This window comes from Mugil cephalus, chromosome 1 (assembly GCF_022458985.1).
Source record: "Mugil cephalus isolate CIBA_MC_2020 chromosome 1, CIBA_Mcephalus_1.1, whole genome shotgun sequence".
Classification (NCBI taxonomy): domain Eukaryota; kingdom Metazoa; phylum Chordata; class Actinopteri; order Mugiliformes; family Mugilidae; genus Mugil; species Mugil cephalus.
In genome coordinates this window covers 2,651,309-2,672,241 of record NC_061770.1, presented here as the reverse complement: position 1 = coordinate 2,672,241, position 20,933 = coordinate 2,651,309, and the positions used below count along the sequence as shown (strand labels likewise).

The window sequence follows — 20,933 nt, the reverse complement described above, 5'->3', positions numbered from 1 at the left end:
TTTCCTGTTCATGGTGATTGTTGAAATCACTGCAGTCACAGCTTGTACATGTCAACACCATCTTTACATCATTATGATCTTAGTAACTGTGAAATAAAATTTGACATTTTATTGTAGGTGGTAGAGCTAGCTAGCAACTGAGGAAAAACAAAACAAAATGGCTTCAGTGCACAACAAATGGTTAGGATAAAAAATAAAATTTAAAAAAAGTCAATATTGTCAACTCCGTCAGAGTTGTAGTGTCTGCTGACAGTGCTTACAGTGTTTGCAGTGATTCGCAGTTATTTTTGAATATATGAAAATATTCCAATGTCATTTTGATTGTCTTTTTCATACCCTTGTACATATAACATTTGACTTGTAGAGCTCTGCCAAGTTGATGAGGTGATGGCACACTACCTATAACACACACACACACACACACACACACACACACACACACACACACACACACTGTATGGTCTATCATCTGTTCCACCTGAAGATACGTATATATATGTGTGAGTGTAGCTACATAGATAGATAGATAGATAGATAGATAGATAGATAGATAGATAGATAGATAGATAGATAGATAGATAGATAGATAGATAGTGTGGGCTGGTCTATGTAATGTTTTGCGTCAAGTTGAAATTAATACGGAAGCAGTCGACTGGACTATAAAAATAAAAGCATGTGTGTTTTTTTTTTTCCTGGAAATTTTTATTTATTAATAGAGTGTAATTTAAAATATATATATAAAAAAAAGGTTTCAAGAAGTGTATCATAATAAAATAAACCTGCACTTCCGAGGAGTGTAGTTTGCAACCCTAACTCGCGAACAAGTTTTAATTTGAAGAGATTAGAATTTAGTCTGTTGCCGCTGAGTCGAGGTAACTTGACTCTGCTCGTTAATTGTTAGCAGCCACGTATTGTAGTCAGGTGTCCAGCTCAAATTCGGACAGATTGGGTGAATGTTTGTCTGTAGTGGGTGTAGCTTCATGAAGCTACCTCCTCGTCGTATAACATGGCTGACACCGCTGCTGGCTGCCCAGGTGTCTCTCCTTTGCATCCCAAGTTGCAGCAAACCACAGCGACTAGCTAACGTCAATGTGCAACTTCCTTCTTTCATGAAGCTCGGCTGCCTCCCTCTTTATTGAGTCCACTCTGAGTAGAGGTAAGGCTCTGCCTTCTTGGTAACGTTGCATCTTGAGTTTACATCTCCTTGTGTTGCTGCACGACTTAACGTTACATAGTTTGTTTATCTGTTGTTGTGAAATACAGTAAGTAGATTGTATGTAATGTAACACAGTCAGCGGTTTCACGGTGTTGAAAATGTCCTTTTAATCCTTTTAGTGCTTTTAATGTATGAGGTAATAATATTAGATGTTATTCAGTGTGTAATATGAGACCTGCACGACACAAAATCTACTAGAAAAGCTGTGTCAAGTTAGGGGACATTTTCTTTCACTTACTTAACCCTTATGCCCTCCTCTACCGACTGGATAATTTCATGGCAAACATCTGCACGGATAAAGAAACAGCCATAAAATCCTCTTGCCTCAGTGTTTTTTGCTACTTTTTTCATAAAGTACTTCAAGAACTTCTAACCTACTCAAAACGACCAGAATTTCAATAGTTTTCCGGATTGTAACCCTTTAAATGCCTGTCTGAAAAAATACAAAAACTAACTATTGTCCATAAAATATCAGAAATGCCCCATATACTTCCAAAACAACAGTTTTTAATCTGACAGTCATTATAGTATAAAGCCATGCATTATCTATTGTTAGCATTTCATTTAGAAGAAAAGTAGTGATATTTGACATTTTTACTGTATTTGATCAGATTCATCAATTTTCCTATTCTAGGCTGATGCATGGAAATCTTGTAAATTTCAATTTATATTTTAATTTATATTATGCAGCCTTGTGACTAACAGCCCCAAGAGTGTGTGTGTGTGTGTGTGTGTGTGTGTGTGTGTGTGTGTGTGTGTGTGTGTGTGTGTGTTTGTGCAAGAGAGACAGTGTGTGTGAATCTGTTTGCCACAAAGATGTCCAGAGGGTGTAAAATGCATCGCAAGAATATAATTAACATATGAGAGTAAAAGACAAAAAAAGTGACCAACCCTTGGACAGCGGTTAGTCATGTGATTTTGATTTCCTCCATTCCTTCCTTCTGCAGGTCAGGAAAAAAGAACACATTTCTAGCAGCCAGGGCAAAACTGAGAGACTGAAAATCAGTTGTTGCCATCTGAAGATGGAGTAACCCTCAAAGCTATCACCTTCTCCTCATTTATCCTCTTACATCCCGCCTGCTGGGCCCCTGCGGGCCCTCAGGCTGCAGGCGTGATGCCGGGGACCCCGCTATGGCGCTTCCTGTCGCCGTTTCGCACCCGCCAGGAGCGGGTGGTGCTGGCCCGAAGCGAGAGCCTGCCCGGGGAGCAAGTTCTAAAGATCACGGTCACAGAGACCACATTGATCGAGGCTGAGTCTGGGGTGTTGAACTGGCGCTCACTGACCTACCTGAGCCTCTGGTACTTCTTCAGCTTCTGCACGCTGTTCCTCAACAAGTACATCCTGACGCTGCTGGAAGGAGAGCCCAGCATGCTGGGTAAGAAGCAATAAAGGGATTCAGGAGAGACTTTCTTATGAGTGCCCAGTAAAGATTTTAAGAAGAGACATGTGAGATTCTTTCAGGCTTAGACCCAGGCATGGTCATATTTAAAAAAAGGAGAGGATGAAGTGGTGCTCAAAAAGAATGTAACCAGGTAGCCAGTCACGTAGTTAGCTTTGTGATGGCTCTCTGCCATTTATATGAAGTTCAACTTCCTCCAAACAAAACAAACACGTTTCAGAAATTAAATAAACATACTGCATGACTGGTCATGTAGCTCTGAGCTTACTAATTTTCCTCTGTATCCAACTGTTAATGCATGCACAGTAATTCAGTGCTATGAGGAAAACGTAATGTTCATAGCTGTAGTAGTTATGGGTAATGAAGGGAACATTTTGTAGTTGACTGAGAGAAAGTTAACTAAATGTGTGTGGGCTCCGCAGGTGCAGTTCAGATGCTCTCCACCACCGTCATAGGCTTCCTGAAGATGTTTGTCCCCTGTTGCCTGTACCAGCACAAGTCCAGAACCGAGTATCCCTCCAACTTCATCATGATCATGCTGTTTGTTGGACTCATGAGGTGGGTCCATTTACACTCTCAAAACTGTATCCATACTTGGATATGTTTGTCCTTAGAACCAAGTGGTCTACACGCATGCATAACTATTTTTGGGATCAAACGCAGAATTAGCTTGATAACAAAAATAATATTAGATTTGCTAATAATCATGTAAATCCAACATTGTTTTAAGTTAATATCTGATCTCTATTGTTAGGTTCACCACAGTGGTTCTGGGATTAGTGAGTTTGAAGAACGTTGCGGTGTCATTTGCTGAGACTGTGAAGAGCTCGGCACCCATTTTCACTGTCATCATGTCCAGACTGATCCTCGGGGAGTACACAGGTAAACACACTGATTTATTGGATGAGTCTGGGGTTCTGGTTATGTCTTTCATGAAAGTTCAACCCCTTTGTTAGTGATGTTAATCTATTGTCCTGTTTTATTAAGCGACAACCACTAATACAAATCTGAGAGCTTCAAAAGAATTGGTCTGGTTATACTAGTTGGACGTCCACAAGAGTATTAGTCACTGCTTTTGTGTTGATAAGTATACTGATTCCATTATCCTTGTGCACTGTTTACTCTTTATACCACAGGGCTGTGGGTGAACCTGTCTCTGTTCCCAGTCATGGCTGGTCTGGCCCTCTGCACAGCCACAGAGATCAGTTTCAACATGCTGGGCTTCTCCGCTGCTCTCTCTACCAACATCATGGACTGGTACTGCCGCTCTCTGTACAGCTATTCTAGCCGTTACCTAACCTCAGTGTTGTGCACGTTCACAGTAAACAAGAACTTGTTCAAAGTTCAGTCCGTGCAGATTAAATGAACTAGTTCACGTTCATAGTTCACATTTTTTTATTTTGAACAACATTCATAAACATGTTCATTTTTTCATTTTTTTCCCCAACTCGATGTGTAGCTTCAAATGGTGGACGTCTGGGCTTGTTTTTTTCAGATCCGACAGAAACAATTTACAGAAAAACATGATATTTTTTCTGCCAGGATCTGTGCTGCTTTTCAAATAGCTCCTTAAATGTTTGTGTAGAATAAATCCTATTCACCTATGATTGTGGGGCATCCTGTGATTAAGATATTATCCTGCACCTGTGCTTCATGTGGTTAAATCACAGGGGATAAAAACTCTGTGTTTTACTCTGCTTTACTCTAAATTATGCCTCTACTTTCAGCCTCACTCCACTGCGTGTCATATCCAGCTTTAATTAGTTTGAAAATTATAATGGATGGTAAAAATATATTTTTGATACAATTTATCCCGCCAAAGGAATTACCAACAACCTGTCAGAATTTAAATCAGCTCCACCTTTGCCGACGAACGCATTAATGATTTATTTAATGATTTCATCCATTTAACAGGGCAATAGTTCAGTGTCATCTTGATTTGCGCTGTTACATCTGTCCAAACTTTGACTTATAGCACATCCTACCTAATCCTTAAGTGACAAGAGGCAGAAAAAATCAAACATAAATCAAGCAAAAGTCTTGAAAAGTAAAACTCCTCCCTAAATCACAGAGATGTTGATTCGCACTGGATTATTATCAGAGGACCTGTGTGTTACAAGAAATAGGGTTCATGTAATTTGCGGTGTAATTTATATTTTATACAAATTACGGACATGGAAGATTGACATTGACTATTGATTAAGATCACTGATGACCTCCGTGATTATTATGATTATTATTAATTACCTGAGGTCCCCAGGCAAAACTAACTAGTCCCATTGTGAATAGGAGTCTCCTGAAGTGCAGGAGGCAGCTTCTCTTTCAGCCATGCTGTTTGCTGTAAAATCACAGGTCGTGTGACAGCTGTCGTAAACGGGGGTGAATGTTGTTATTTCTCTCCAGATTGAGGGAAATTGACATCTATGCTCACACTTGGAAAAATTATGCATTCACAAAAATATGCGTATTCAATGAATGCTGTTCCTGCACAACACTGCCCTAACTCTATACCTCTTATCTCAGCTTGCAGAACGTATTCTCAAAAAAACTGCTAAGTGGAGACACGTACAGATTCAGGTAAAATACTGTAAATCCTCATATTTGTGACTGTAAAACTATACATGCAACTCTAATGTTGTTTTCTTATTTTAGCCCTCCAGAGCTGCAGTTCTATACTAGTGCGGCTGCAGTCATTATGCTCATACCTGCCTGGGTTTTCCTCTTGGTAGGTCGACTCAGAAATTCCTTTCTACTGAATTAGTCAGAGTTTTACTAGCCCTGTAGCTATTTGTGACGGGTGATATTGATAGTTTGTTTCACTCCATGTTTTCAGGACATTCCAGTGATTGGGAAGAGTGGACGGAGCTTTACCTTTAGTCAAGACATTATCCTGTTGCTGTTGTTTGATGGTTGCCTGTTTCACCTGCAGAGCGTCACTGCATATGCTCTGATGGGACGGATTTCACCTGTTACTTTCAGGTAGGACACTGTCACGAGTGTCACGAGTCTAAAGCAGTGTGTATATAATAAGTACTGAAAGCAATAATCTGTGTCACTTGTGTTGGCATCCATCACGTTGTGCACTCATGAAGTTTTGTGCTATACACAGGGCTACAAGTATTTCACTCCACTTTCTTTTTATACGTCACATATAAACCACTATGTCATTTTATATATTTTCTCTGCATAATGGTATTTTAGAGTTGATTATTTTCTGGAAAAGAATGAAAAATTATGATGTCTTGCACTTGTGTCAGTACAAAAGTTTTGCATTTTATAACTAGCTACTACCCTTCCTTGGCAACACAAATGGAGGTTTTAGCCAAAGGAAAAATCAACGGCAGCAAAATGATAAGAATGGAGCTTGGGCTAATAAGATCTCAGTTTTTTGTTGTTCTGAGTCAGGCTGACCAGAACTTTGGGATGTTAAGTCAAACACAGTCTTGAGATGAGGTAGGAAGGCGGGTTCAGTTATCGTAGTTTCAAAAGATAAGGAAGAAACAATGAGGGGGAAAGGTGAATGTTTATTAGAATAGCCACTCTTTATGTTCCTAAATCAAGTAAATGAAACATACGTGCCTCTGTGAGTGTTTTCTCTCATAATTAAATTAAATGCGATTACAGAGTACTTGATTGGATTATTTGTTTATTATTGTTGTAGGAAGTCAAATAAATTAATTGTGGTTTCATTTACTCAAGCATAATAGATATTTTGTTTACTATTTACAGTCATGCATAACTCACCCCACCCCCATCCCCACTAAAGGCATGTTCTGAGCCCTGTTATCTCCTGCCACTGCAGTGTTCATGGTACAGTTAATGAGCAAGCTGGCAATGGTCCATGCTTACAACTTTACACATAAATGTTGTGGGGAGACACACTATATGTGGCGAAAAAGCCTTTTGAGATAAAAGCTCTAATGGTTTGTTTGTCAAGCCACAGGTCTTGATCACTACTACTAAGACCAGAGACAGGGAGATGCATTAGGAGCTGCTACTAGCATAACACATCTGAAGTAGCATAAGGCATGGTAATGTTAGAGTGGTACAACGCTCAATTGCAACCATGGTTGTTTCATGCATTCTATTGGTTTTATATGTTTGGGCCATAGATTCAACTTAAATTACTATCAGTTTGTGGAGCCACTTCAAAATGTTGCGTGACCCTACACTTCATTTATATACACAGAATGTTCAATTATTTTAATCTTTGTTTCCGTATGTGTATTCCTGCTGAACTTTTCGTATGACTAATAATTGATCAGCCACAACATTAAAACCACAGGAGACGTGAATAACATCTTGTGAAAATTCAGTGTTCTGCTGGGAAAATTTAGGACCTGGCATTCATGTGGATGTTACTTAGACATGTAGCACCCACCTAGACCAGGCCACACCAGGCCAGACCAGACCAGAGACCCCCACCCCATAGCAATGACACTCCTTGATGGCAGCAGCCATTCCTAGCAAGATGCAGCCTGACACAGACACATACACAAAACACTTTAGGAAAAAAAAAAACAAAAAAAACATGAAGAACAGCACAAGGTGTTGACCTGGCCTCCAAATTCACTAGATCCTAAACTGATCAAGTATCTGTGGGATGATCCACAGAGGACCCTCCCCTCAACCCATAGGACCCAAAGACCCCCACTAACAACACTGTGTTACCAGACAGCACAGGACACCCTCAAAAGACCCATGTCCATTCTCTGATGAGTCACAACTGTTTTGGAGGCACAAAGGAGACCTACACAATATTAGGAAGGTCATAATGTTATGCCTGATCAGAATACCATAATGGTCCTCTTTCCAAGCAGCACAGATCCACCAGCAAATGACGTTCTTGACATTCTTTGGGATTTTAACAGTTTTTTTATTATCTGTAAACAGTGGTATACTAGCTATCAAAAAGTATTGACGTAATCATGCAATTTTAAAAATCAAACATACTCAGTGGGTAGGTGAGAGAAAGAACCTTAAGTTCACCTTGATAACAAGTGAGTTCTGGACCAGTTGTGTCTGGTTGTTGGAACAGACTAATCTGGAGTATGATCTACCTAACACTCTGTAGCCTGAACCCAGCATAAGAGAAGTTTTTCTGAAATGTCAGAACCATCAAATCTGTTCATTGTTCATTTTAGTGCGGCAGTTTTCAAGCTATGGCGGATTAAGGAATGCCAAACATTGAAAAATCCTGTTGTAACGGGTTGTATTCATAAATAAACAGTAACTACATGCCTTGACTCTGACTGCATGCTTAAGACAGAGTATAGAGTCACGCCCACATAATGAAGGCAGTGGGAAAGTAATGATCAGGTTCAGTACTGACTGTTGTGAAAAATACTGCTACAGTATGTGAAAGAAGTCACCCCAATCACTAATATCTCTTATTCTTCCTCAGTGTTGCCAGTACTGTTAAGCACGCTCTATCGGTTTGGCTCAGCATCATCGTGTTCAATAACCAGATCACCATCCTCAGCGCTACCGGCACTGTCTTCGTGTTCATTGGGGTCTTCTTCTACAACAAGGCCAGGCAGATCCAGAGAGAGACCTTAAAGGCCATGGCCGCTGAGCAGAACCACAAACCACTACTGCAAGAGCAGGACTTCCAAGCCTCTCAGTCTCACTGAGGACTCGATACTTGACGGCTTCACTGCTGCCTGAAATTAATTGAAGGTATCTGCACACATTCCAGTTAAAGAGTTCACTCTTCTCAGCTTCTGTTCAGTGACATGCGTGTGTTTGACAAAGCCATCAGTCGTCCTGTGGAACAGCATCAACAGTATTTCTTCACCCTGGCCTAAGTACCACTTTAACCATGCTTGATCCTTTTTTTGTTTTCTTATATGAGTCAGTTAATGGAGAAGCTCAGGGTGTTATCAGCTTCCAGAGTATGTTGGTTGATCTCTCACCTGTGGTACAGCAGCTACTAAATGTATGGTGTATGTAAATAATTGAAGCTGTAAGATTTTAAAATTTGGTGTACTGGTGTGATGGTGTAATTTACACTGTATCAACCAATGTAATTTGTATCTTGAGTGCTTCTGAATTTAAGATGTAAATAAGGTAGCACAGTGCCTGAGATGGGAGGCCTTTTTTGACATTTGTCCAGACAAAGCTTAGACTGGACGTTTGACACATTTTTAAACAATGTCACACATTTGAATGTCACATACTGCATTCCAGGAATGCCCATTCTCTATCATGTACTTGTAGTTGTTGTGTATATCTTTGTCAGTAATGGCCTTCCAATGGACATTGGGATGCATTGTCAACATCAGTAGAAAAACAGACTCAGAGAAGGAATGGATGGAAAAGTTTCAGTTCCTTACAAATTTATAATCTCTGAGAATAACGACTGATTATGACTTGTGTACTTTTTGTTGTAATCGGCATATTGACTTTACGTCCAACAGTCAGACAATAAAAGAGCTTCGAAACAAACCACTGTTTAGTAAAACAATGTCAACAGTCAAATTAAAGATGGAGAACAGGGCCTTTGCATACATATATAAACGTTTGTTATATTCAAGGCCTTCCTAAAGGAGTTCACTGATTACAAATGTAACTAGTTTTATTTGAAATGGTCTCTGACATCAGCAGGAATGAAGAAGCATCTAAGAAGCATTCAAAAAAGTTTCTAAGAGGTCCAAAAAAAGAAGAACAAGCTTCTCAGCGGAAGCTGTAATAGTGCATAAAGAAAGCGACTGACTGTTGATTACTTTCGCTTGAAGCATGCTAAAAGAAAAAAGGATGTGTTGGGCTGTAGGCATATGTTGTATGTGTGTGATGTATGCTGGGTTTGGGTAATTACTCATACTGCCCAAAAGGCAAGGCAGGGCAAGGCAAGGCATTTTTATTTGTATAGTGCGTTTCATACCAGGAGGCAACTCAATGTGCTTTACATAAAGACAAAGCATTTAAAAAGAGCATTATAAAACAGAAAAAAAAAATACCAAAGAAAAAGAAAGAAGTACAAGACATACATTAAAACAATGAAGAGGGCCATAAGCACATGAAAAGAGAAATGTTTTTAACCTGGATTTAAAGGTGCTCACAGTTGGGGCTGATTTGAGTTTTGCTGGTAGTTTGTTCCAGTTGTGTGCAGCATAACAGCTAAATGCTGCTTCAGTAGGTCTCAGAGCTCTACTGGGTTTATACTCTGTTAACATCTCATTCATGTATTCATGTATTCCATTCAGTGATTTGTAAACCAGTAACAGAACTTTAAAATCTATTCTGTAGCTGACTGAGAGCCAACATAAAGACTTTTAGAACTGGGGTGATATGATCTGATGTCTTTGTTCTGGTTAAAACTCGCTGCAGCTGTTTGATACTTTTTTGGGTGGAGTCCAGTCAGAAGACCATTACAGTTGTTCTATGGGAGATGAATGCATGAATCAGTTTCTCCTGATCTATTTGGGACATAAAGCCTTTAATTCTGGATATGTTCTTAAGTTGATAAAAGGCTGTTTTGGTGACTGATTTGATATGGCTGTTGAAGGTCAGATCTGAGTCTATCAGCACACCAAGGTTACGGACTTGGTCTTTAGTTTCTACAGACAGTGACTCAAGGTGTTTACTGACAGTAACCCTCTTCTCTTTGTTGCCAAAAACAATGACTTCAGTTTTATCTCTGTTTAACTGAAGGAAATTTTGGTTCATCCAGTTTTTGACTTGCTCTAAGCAGTGACACAAAGACTCTATTGGACTGCAGTCATCAGGAGACAGTGCGAGATATATCTGAGTGTCATCTGCATAACTATGATAGTTGACATTAGAATGTTGCAGAATTTGACCCAAAGGAAGCATATATAGGCTGAACAGTAGGGGTCCAAGGACGGACCCCTGAGGAACTCCATATGTCATAGTCACTTCGTCGGATTGATAATTTCCAATGGTCACAAAATAACGCCGCTCCTCCAGGTAGGACCTGAACCATTCTAGGACTGTTCCGCTGAGTCCTGCCCAGGTTTCCAACCTGAAGAAGACAAATGTTCCGCACTGAGTTTTAATACTCTTCAAATACCACAATTTCTTATTTTAACTTACTGTACTTCCTGTAGATGTTTGCACTCAGTTATTTCTTCTTTTTTATCCCAAGCCCACTCAGTTTTGGTTTTACCCCCAATTGAAGTGGTATCTCTTTGCAAACCTGCTGCATGTTTGCAAGTGTCTGGTTGTCTGACTGTATATATTTGATCTGTGTTTTTTCCAATGTTGCATTATCCAGAATCTCAGGTGTTTATGTTTCTATCATAAACTGAAACAACTCAAATAAAAATGTAATAAGCCTTTAAAACAGCAGGTGGTCTTGAAACAGTGTGTACTCCTAATTCATAACATATCTGTGTGTCAAACAGTGTTGCCCTTTCTGTCCACATTGATGAAGATGAGACTCATTCAATAGAAACACGCTCATGCCACATTGCCTGAAGTTCACTGAAGTGACCCATAGGACACCACTGTGTGACTCATCGTTATTCTGACATATCTGTTATTCTTATTGGCTTTTTTTGTCAAAGATTTTTAGTAATGCTAATGTTGTTTTGCTGCCTTTTTTGTGCCTCAAGAAACAACCTTTTGTCTTTTCTCACTTGTGTCGCTCGATGTGAAAGAGGCTTAATAAGGTGACTGATGTAAACATACATACTTCTATTTACACTATGAACAAATTCATCATACTTGCCTATTTCCTAAGTTGTTCTCCATGTGGGCTTATATAAAAAAAAAGTGTGGGGTATGCATTACTGTTGATACCTGTAGAATATACCTTTCTTCCATGTCAAGTCTGTGAAAAGCTGCTTCAACACTCAAGTTCGAACATGTGTGAAGGAGTCTGGGTAATCATGAATTGTATGAGTGGGAATGCGCCAATCAAAAATGTAAAAATGTTTATAAGGATATAATTGTGTCTGGACCCAGAAAAATAAAAGTATTTTCTAATCTGCATATCGGTTAAACTACTTCCAGTTATATTGCAGATTTACACACAGTACACACGTATCCTGACAATAGGTTTTATACATCTAATTTATATATTTGTACATGTACATGATGGTAGTTTGAAGTCTTAAACTTAATAAGCTGTAGACTGAACACTGACATAATATCCCAAAAGGACAAATGCTGTTAAATGTTTTTACTTTTTTGTCTGAAGATTCTCGGTAATCCAAGTCGGGAAGTGTCTAAAACAGGGTTTTTTAAATATTCTCTTGCCATCAAAAGGAAAAAAAAAACTCAACAAACTCCAACCGTGCCTCAGTGCTGTTTGTTAAGTGTGGGGCAGGCTGTGTACAGTGGGTTTTGCCGAGCCTCTTTTCAAATAGGCTCTAGCTGCGCTGATGAATGAACATAAAGGTTACTAAAAACAAAACAGCTCTGTAGCTGTAGAGACTACACAGTCGGATGAAACTTCTTTATATGCAGCCTTTTTCACGTCAAGGTCCATGTACTAGAATAGCAGGGTTCAGTGTCTAACTGAATGGGATCCACAAATAAGTACGCTCACCAGGTCTTAACTGGAACTTAACTGCTACATTTAGAATCGGACATATTTAGGAATACGTAGTTTACCTGACTTATATGAAATTATGTGGAAGCACGACACAGCTCATTTAAAAAGAACCCTCTGTCAGTTGGTAAAAGGGTTTCATTTAATCTTCATGGGTTTGTATTGTGTTTGCTTGTTTCCAGGACTACAACTCTTCAGCTCCTGTCATCTTCATGAGCTTGATTGTGATATTCTTTGTGGGGGCTTATTTTTGTTTGCAACCTTTTGTCACAAGCACCAGTACTCTAGCAATGGGTTGTTGGTTTGCCCTCTCATTTTCTTTCTACCCTTTTCTTTTTGTTTTGGAAGTAACTGAATGAATCAGTGCTCTGCTCCATAATCTCTGCCTGAGAAAGAAAAACACAAGACATGAAAAAGATGACAGGGCCTACCAAGCCACCACGAAGATATTTTAAAATTAAGTCAAACAATAACAACCTAAATACCATGAGAATTTTTTTAACCGTGTAAACACAGTTATACAATATTTTTAGCATGCCATCCTTTCTCTGTAACAGATGGGGTTGTGACTGTCAGTGAGAAACCTTCAAATTATCTTTTGAGCTTAGAACTAGTGGGAGTCAATAATTATACCCGAAACGGACACAACTACTGTCCAATCGCTTTGTACAATGTAAGAAAATCTCTTCAAGAAATAATAAAGCATCAAGACTTGTCTCTCTTTAGCCCTGCTCTCAGATTTATTAAACTCATGGAGGCCTCCTGGTGGTCAGATCTTTAAGATAAAAAAGCAAAACAACAATAACAAAAAAAAAAAAAACAAAAAAAAAAAACAGCATTTGATGATGCCAGTGTACACCACCTGAATGGCCTTGAACAATCCACAGATTATACAGTGATATAATTTGAATGAAGTTATAAAGATGTAACAGCTACTCTTTGAGGAGAATAGGTTTCAGCCATACTGTGAAATGTCCCTTTTTAAATTTCCATAGTAAAGATAACTCGCTGTACAAAAACACTGAAGTAACATAGCAGCACTTCTCAGTCCCACGTGTGTCTCTGTTTGACATCAGTGTTCACCTGAGAGAGGCACTACTCAAGGATAGTTTGGATTCTACAGGCCTTTGGGTGGAATTATGAGTCATGGTTGTGTTGCAGAAAACATAACACTGATGGGATCAGATTTTTACATTTGATTAGGAAACGTCTTAATATAGTATCCTAATTCAAATACAGTCTTGACACCAAAATTACTGGCTAAACAACATTAAACTTACATCCGTGTACAGTCCACTACAATTACAGTTACATTTCAATAGTGTTATTCGTTTTATGGTTAGGAGAAATAAAGTAGATTGTACAGAAGAAATAACCAGATTTTATCTACGACACAGTTTTTATTTATTTATTCATTTTTTGTCTGCGTACAGAATTGGCTTCATCAGCAAAGACGCCCTTTAACCGCTGTTGTTCGCATTTTTGGCATAAACGGGTGTGAAAAGGCTAGCAGAGCCGCAAACATAAATGTAAATCCAGTTACGTCATCACCAGAGGACGGCACAGCAAGTGACTGGTAAACAACAAAATACGTCACTGGGATGCGCGGCAAAGCGGTAGCAGTAAATAAAAAAGCCGTGTTCCGCGTCCTTACACGGATTATATCTTCCGTGTATTTTAAAACGCTGGCTTGCTTTTTTTCAGCCTCATATGAATCCATGTTAAAGTGACATGTTACCTCTTTCTTCCTCTCTCGTCAAATCGGGCGACGACTAAAGAGCATTTTTAAACGGCTTCGATACTCATGAGAGCCAACGTTAGCTAGCTGGAGGAAAATCACCCAGGTGTTTCGATTTAAGGATTTTGACATAAAACATGACAACTCTAACGAGGCAAGACCTCAATTTTGGACAAGGTAACGTAACCGAACGAATTACTTGTATGGAACAACCCTTCGTTTGCAGTGGCCCCTGACAAATTAGAAAAAAATGGACATTGCCTACTAACAGATAATCTGTTCATTTATAATGGCGAGTCATTTGCTAAATCGTTGACATAGCTTTACATGTCATTTAATGTGAGTTAATAGATTGTATATGGCACTGTCATAATATGAGAACAAAACTAAAAGCTTGAAATGTTTCATCATCCACCTGACTCCTGTTCTTCAGTGGTTGCTGACATCCTGTGTGAGTTCCTGGAAGTCGCTATTCATCTCATCCTGTATGTCCGCGAAGTTTATCCCTCTGGGATATTTCAGAAGCGAAAGAAATACAACGTACCTGTGCAGGTGAATTAGCTGCACAACACCGTAATTACTGAACTTACAGGTTTTAAGAGGAGCTGGCATATTTGTATCACTGATTTCTATCTTTGGTGTGTTTATTTCCAGATGTCATGTCACCCAGAGTTGAATCAGTATATTCAAGACACGTTACATTGTGTGAAGCCGCTCATAGAGAAGGTAAGACGTGTCCTAAAGATTTAATACTGGGATAAGATTTCCTTCACAGCTACTTGTGTATATTGCTGAATCCCTTCATTTACCTCCCAGAATGATGCAGAAAAGGTGGTAGTAGTCATCATGGACAAGGAGCATCATCCAGTAGAGAGATTTGTGTTTGAGATTTTTCAACCTACGCTGCTGTCCATCAGGTTTCCCTCTGCTTTTTAATCAGTCATAGCTATAAAGTGTATACATGTTTGTTATTCATTTTCTTGGTGACCACCAACTGTTATTTGATTGTCACAGCTCAGACACATTACTGTCTCACGTGGAGCAGCTACTGAGGGCATTCATCCTGAAGATCAGTGTGTGTGATGCTGTTTTAAATAACAACCCACCAGGTAACATCACTAATTACATATTACATAAATGATGTACATCAGACACATAGGTATCCGCACAATGTCACCTGCATACATTTCATACATACCCCAAAAAGCTTTGGAAAGGTGTTTTATTTGCTCTCACTCTTGACATGATTCAGTCAGGTTAAGAAACATTTCTCCCAAACTGCAGTTTCCAAACTTTGACCGGCCTTTGAAAGATAGAATCAGGGTTCATAAAATGTATGGACCCATATCCCATGGCTGTGAAAAGGTTGTTGAAGGAATGTTAAACTACATAGCTAACAGATTATAAGATCTGTTTTTTTTTATATTTATATATATTTCTATTTAATATATTATCACCTTAAACACCTGACGTCAACCTGCTACTGGAGATAATAACTTGTGTGCAATGTCATTAAAGTTCTGTCATTAAATGCAGTAAATTATTTACTGCGCTGTGTTAGTTAGTTGCAATGTAACGTGCCACGTCCCCTTATTCATAAACAATCAAGTCATCATAATATGAAGACCTCTTATACTTTGATTGTCCTTATGTGCAAGTCACCATGCTTATCAGGATGAATAATGCTCAACTAGTTCTGATAATCAAATGTTTCAGTGTTTTCATTATTGTATTTAATTATTCAGTTATTTTGGAATTAATGTTTGTAAATCTGAGAGGAATTATCTCTGGTACAACTCTTCAGCATCAACCTAAAGAGCAAACACAATACTTTATATACTTAAAACTATTTGACCTGAATATCCAGGTAGTTAAGAACTGAAATAAAGTAACTAAATTTAAACACATTTAAAAGTAACTTAATTTGTACTGACAAGAAATTTAGGACATTATTTGGTATGTAAGTGATGTTCAACAGATGTGAATTCTAGACTTATTTGACTTTTTTTGGTTTTGGTCATAGGGTGTTCTTTTACAGTACTAGTACACACCAGAGATGCTGCTACACGCAACATGGAGAAAGTTCAAGTCATTAAGGTAAGGTTTTTAATACTGAACACAAACATCTATTCATTCACCCATGATGCACTTCAGCCTGTTTAGTTTTTGTTTGGATTCAAGCATCTCCAATTAATATAATATACAGGTGTAGGTCACATATGTGCTTTTGCCCCTTCAGGATTTTCCATGGATAGTCGCTGATGAGCAGGAAGTTCACATGCAGGAGCCTCGACTCATTCCACTGAAGACCATGACATCTGACATAGTAAAAGTAAGCAGAGAGATCCCAACTTATCTTTAACTTTTCAAAGACAAACATACAAACACTGCAACCTAGTTGAGGCTTAATCTTGACTTTGATTGTTCTTTTTACTGTTGCTGATGCTCAGTTTTTTGCCTTTAACAGATGCAGCTATATGTGGAGGAGAGAGCCCAGAAAACATAGGTGCTAACTTTACAGAGATGATTAATACTGCGGCACAAGCTAACCTGTAACAACAGGGACTCCTGAACAGAAAATTGAGATGAGTTTTTGTAAACATAGTGTGTCTTAAGATGTTCCATGTGGAATGTGTTTATGTGCTACATTAATCTACTGCAAGAGGTGTCAGCCCCGATAAATCATCAGTCTGTATCAGAATTGATTATATTCCATTCCATGCACGAACATGGATCTGTTTTTACTGAAATGCATTGTAAAATTTTGTGTAACATGAAATCATTGTTACTGTTCCCCTGCATGGTCACACCAAAAATTTATTTGAGGACTACTTTTGTATTACCTTGCTTTAATGGTTGCAAATTTGTGGAAAAAATTGCTGGGTTCATTTGTTTGTTGCCCATTACCTGTTACCACAGGGAGAACATGCAGACTGCAAATGCACAGCCTTCTAGTTGTAAGTCATCAGCTGTAACTGCTGTGCTCATTGTCATGTAAAAGACTGCTGCTGGTTGTGACTAGAGTGAGAATCTGTGCACAGTCAGCTGTGGCTTGTCAAGCACAGGTGTGCTGCACCCTTGTATTTAACCAGGAAACTAGAAGAACTGGTTCACCAGCTGCCTCATTAACCACTGTAATGTTTGTCATTCCAGCAGTCTGACAATAGTAGAGCTGCCTTGTTATGATTCTGGCTGGTTTGCTTGTAATGGTTGTAACATTATACATACAGCAGTTGCGTGTTTGTGACAATGGTTTTGCTAGTTAAGCATTTCATTGACATTATCCTGCGGTAGTGTTGATAACCTATCTGAAGAAGCACCGCTGATTTAAGATGTATTACAGCTGGGTGTATCCATTTCATTGTAGATTAAACCACCATAGCAGCTGAAGTCCCAACAATAAACATGTCCAACCACAACTTCAGCTCTGCAAGAAGTGCCCCGATGGGGTTCGGGGGTTAAGTGCCTTGTTTAAAGGAGCTTCAGCCATGGGAGGGGCTGCACATTTACCTTACCCTCTCACATTTAACTAATATGATTAAAATGGATTAAGGTAATCATATTGTAGTCCTCAAAGAAATCTTCACATTAACGTTAAGAGCGCTTGATGAAATATAACTTTGAGAGTAAAATTCAAGAAGAAAGTAGAGCAGTATAATGATATGATAGCTATCATCTGGGCTTTCCGTCTACAGACATGTACCTGTGTTATACTGTTACTGTAAGGCATTGATCACTCTATAAATTGTATTTCTAATGACCCCCATAGAGAGGGTGACTTTACTTCTATGCAGGGGTCAGAGGCCAGCTCATCTCATCTAAGTCTATATGTTTGCATGAGTGCTTGTGCACTAAAGGGGTCTTAGTGTATACATTTGCAATAATGTCCCTGTTCACTTTTGTGTGACAAGGTGCAAAGTTATGACGTTGCATCTTTTACTGCTCATAGTAATGTGATTACTCATGTGAAAGCCTATTAAATAAAGAAAAGCATTTATTAAAGCAACAGCACCAGAAGGCTTGGTCATAGTATGAATTGCAGTGTGAATGTAGTAGAATGACTCTTTGTAATAAGCTCAGTCAACACTAAGGTACTCACTAAAGATTACATGTTCTAACTTTTAGTTTTCCAACTAGCTGCTTGTGGGTCGCTATTTTCACTCAAGAAGATGATGTGTTTTCCTGCCAGGCATCTGATTGTTAAGTAGTACTGCCTGAATGTTATATTAACAAAATAAAATCTTTAGAATTAGTAATAACTGAATTATGTTTAAAAACAGTCAATAAACTGCAGCTGTTTTCTCAAAGGCTTCGGAGGACGTCAGACCACTTCAAAGTGCACATAAAAATCTGCACTTCCTGTGTTTGCTATTCCTCACCTAATTTTAGGAAATCCTTTTGCAGGTGCTTTAACAGTTTGCAGTGATGTGGCAGCCAGAAGAGCTCAGCTCACTGTAACTTTAGACTAGTGAGACTAATAACCTGATTATTGTCTCTTACACTTGTCTTTCCAATGACACTGGGTCTCTAGCAGATGAATTCTGAAGTGTCTACTCTGATTCAGGTAAATATACAGTGCAGATGGACGATGACCCACAATCATATTGTGCAACCAACTCAGGAGTTTTTGAAGATGAAGAAGTGGGATATTCTGTAATGACTGAGTCAGTCACCTTATCTAATCTTGATGGAGCTGATGACACAAATAACAACAGAAACACAGCAACCCAGTCACAGCTGAAGACGAGCATAGTAAAGGCCTGACAAAGGATCACTAATAACCAATAATTTAATATATTTATTTCATTTTATTTATGACCCACTTGTTTAGTTCAATCACTACCGAGTCCCTAAAAATAGGACTGTTTTCAAAAGTGGTTCCTAAACATCTCATGTGGTATTTTTGTTTATTGATTTAACCCTCCTACTACTTTCAGTTTTCATCATTGGTGCCAAGAACAATTATCAACACAACACAACAATGACATACTACGTCAGGGCCATTGTCCATGTTAGTGTCTCCGTCAAATTAGGAAAAGCCATTTAATATGGAGCCAAAAAAAGAGTTAATAATATAGTTAAAGACGTTAAATGCTGAATGGGGACAAATTGACCGCAAAGATAATAGTTTGTTTTTTAAACCTGTATTAATTCTATAAATGTAACCTGAAATAACAAAAACTGCATCAGGTCCTGGTGGCCCTAACAATATATGCATTCAACAGCTTTTAGTGGGACTGTTTGCAGGAAAAAAAAACAACACTGTTTTAACAAAGCATCCGCTTTTATTGCGATTATGTTGAGGCTGATGTTATTGTAACATGCCAGCGTTGGTTCAAGCACCACAGTTTGTGTGTGAAGCTGAACTCACTTAAAATCTGGAAATGCTTTAGTTTGATGTGGCTGTTTGAATTAATGAGCAGACTGACATGATTAAGTTAAAAGCCTCACGCACAAGTTTATTAAGAGCTTACAAAGAATGCAGCCTGTTCTGATCTGTTTGTGATACAGAGGAATATATGACGAATAATTATGAACTGTAATAAAACTAGGGCATGCAATTCATGTCAAATCAGCAGTGCTTACAAAAAAAAAAGAAATGTGAAATATATCAATTATTTAGACATACTGATTTCAAGGATTAACTGATTACAATGGATTTTTTTAATCTTTTGAAATGATTAAATTTCACAGGCTGACAAAAACTTCCTGAAGCTGCAATTTATTTACTTATATGATTAACTTTTGAGGTTGTCGTTGTGTTGTCATTGCGTCTTGTGCAGGATGTACTGGAGTGTGTGCAGAGTTACAGATTGCTACAGATGACATGTTTTCCACACAGAACAAGTCAGACTGAAACCTGAGCAGAAGGTCTGGATGAGTTTGAATGACAGTGTTTCAAACATTAAAACTGCTTGTATTAACCTCTGACGCCTCCCAGCAGGAGAGCTCTGGGTCCACATCCATCCTCCTTTCTGTGTGCATGTTCTCCCTGTGATTTGAATACATCATATTTTACAAACATTTATATAGTCAAACAGCCATATAGATCATAAGACATCAGCAAAAGAAGAAAATAAATATGTGTCAACTGAAATAAATTCAAATAGTGAAAATAATCAGTTCTGAGCGTGCTCTTTTAGAGCGAGTCTTATCTTAAAATGTCTCTTACCTCTTGTCTGGTCTTCACTCTGAACAGCTATGGACGTAGTATCCCGTCACGTATCCTAAAATGTAAATGATCACCAGAGCAGCTATAGCTGCTGCTGTCTTTATCACTGCTCCAGTTCTGCCAACACACACTCTGTTATAGATCCTGTAATTGTGAGACAAAGGAAGGCAGGGTCAAATAAAACTGCCACATTATTTTATTGTCATTTTATTTTTGTTTCAAGTTTGCACGGATTTACTGAGCTACAGGATTACTGTGACCTAAGATATATAGTTTGCATGTTTTTGTTAAGCATCTGCATTGGCATCCCATCGAGTAAACACCACAACTCATCAGCCATTACTAATCAAACTGTAAGAAGAGGAGGCCGTTGAAATGGGATGAAAGCATATCAAGATCTTCCTGTTTAAATAATAGTCACTGTACCACAATTGACTGTAAATGAAAAGATCAATGTCAAACCAAACACACCCATTTCATCAATGTAATCATGACACACAGCAGCTAAGTCTCACCTCGTCCTAGTAGACTGTGAAGCCTCTACGTTCATGTTGATGTTGTTTTCGTTCCAGCGATCATATTGGACGCTCCCACCACTGTTGGAGTCCATGTTGGAAGTTTTACTTTTTCTCTGAGATTTATCTGCTGGAATCACTGCTCACTGTTCAGCACATATACTCTGTGCTGGGACACAGTGAGTTGTCTGCAGGTAGATAAAAATAAGATTAAGGCACATTCACAACAGCCAAAGAAACTAGCTACTGTTTAAAGAGTGTCACTTATCTATGTGCGCAGCATTATGAGGCACATAAACAGACTGAAATGTGTTAATATAATTTAAATCAGACACAGTGACTGAAATATTCTGATTCAAAAAGCAGTGTCTGACG

At 38.6% G+C, this 20,933-nt stretch overlaps 2 protein-coding genes across 2 annotated transcripts; both read left to right on the top strand.

Annotated features, from left to right (window-relative positions):
• Positions 1 to 882: 882 nt before the first annotated feature.
• LOC125022594 (solute carrier family 35 member E2A-like) lies at positions 883 to 11,571 on the top strand. Its single transcript, XM_047609379.1, has 9 exons — positions 883 to 1,156; positions 2,164 to 2,592; positions 3,039 to 3,174; positions 3,371 to 3,498; positions 3,753 to 3,873; positions 5,140 to 5,193; positions 5,269 to 5,341; positions 5,450 to 5,595; positions 8,021 to 11,571. Exons 2-9 carry the CDS (start codon positions 2,331 to 2,333, stop codon positions 8,247 to 8,249), a joined length of 1,149 nt encoding a protein of 382 aa, XP_047465335.1. The 5' UTR covers positions 883 to 1,156; positions 2,164 to 2,330; the 3' UTR covers positions 8,250 to 11,571.
• Positions 11,572 to 13,710: 2,139 nt separating this feature from the next.
• Positions 13,711 to 19,575, top strand: mad2l2 (mitotic arrest deficient 2 like 2). The gene is made up of 8 exons (XM_047591803.1): positions 13,711 to 14,048; positions 14,305 to 14,423; positions 14,526 to 14,597; positions 14,688 to 14,788; positions 14,886 to 14,980; positions 15,895 to 15,968; positions 16,111 to 16,203; positions 16,339 to 19,575. Exons 1-8 carry the CDS (start codon positions 14,009 to 14,011, stop codon positions 16,375 to 16,377), a joined length of 633 nt encoding a protein of 210 aa, XP_047447759.1. The 5' UTR covers positions 13,711 to 14,008; the 3' UTR covers positions 16,378 to 19,575.
• The last annotated feature ends 1,358 nt before the right edge of the window (positions 19,576 to 20,933 follow it).

Bases quoted from the DNA above. Each gene is read 5' to 3' on its own strand.
- mad2l2 (XM_047591803.1), top strand. From the start codon at position 14,009: ATGACAACTCTAACGAGGCAAGACCTCAATTTTGGACAAG. The intron at 14,049-14,304 runs GTAACGTAACCG...CCTGTTCTTCAG, and splicing joins AGACCTCAATTTTGGACAAG to TGGTTGCTGACATCCTGTGT. The intron at 14,789-14,885 runs GTTTCCCTCTGC...TGATTGTCACAG, and splicing joins CCTACGCTGCTGTCCATCAG to CTCAGACACATTACTGTCTC.
- LOC125022594 (XM_047609379.1), top strand. From the start codon at position 2,331: ATGCCGGGGACCCCGCTATGGCGCTTCCTGTCGCCGTTTCGCACCCGC. The intron at 5,194-5,268 runs GTAAAATACTGT...TTCTTATTTTAG, and splicing joins GGAGACACGTACAGATTCAG to CCCTCCAGAGCTGCAGTTCT. The intron at 5,342-5,449 runs GTAGGTCGACTC...CCATGTTTTCAG, and splicing joins CTGCCTGGGTTTTCCTCTTG to GACATTCCAGTGATTGGGAA.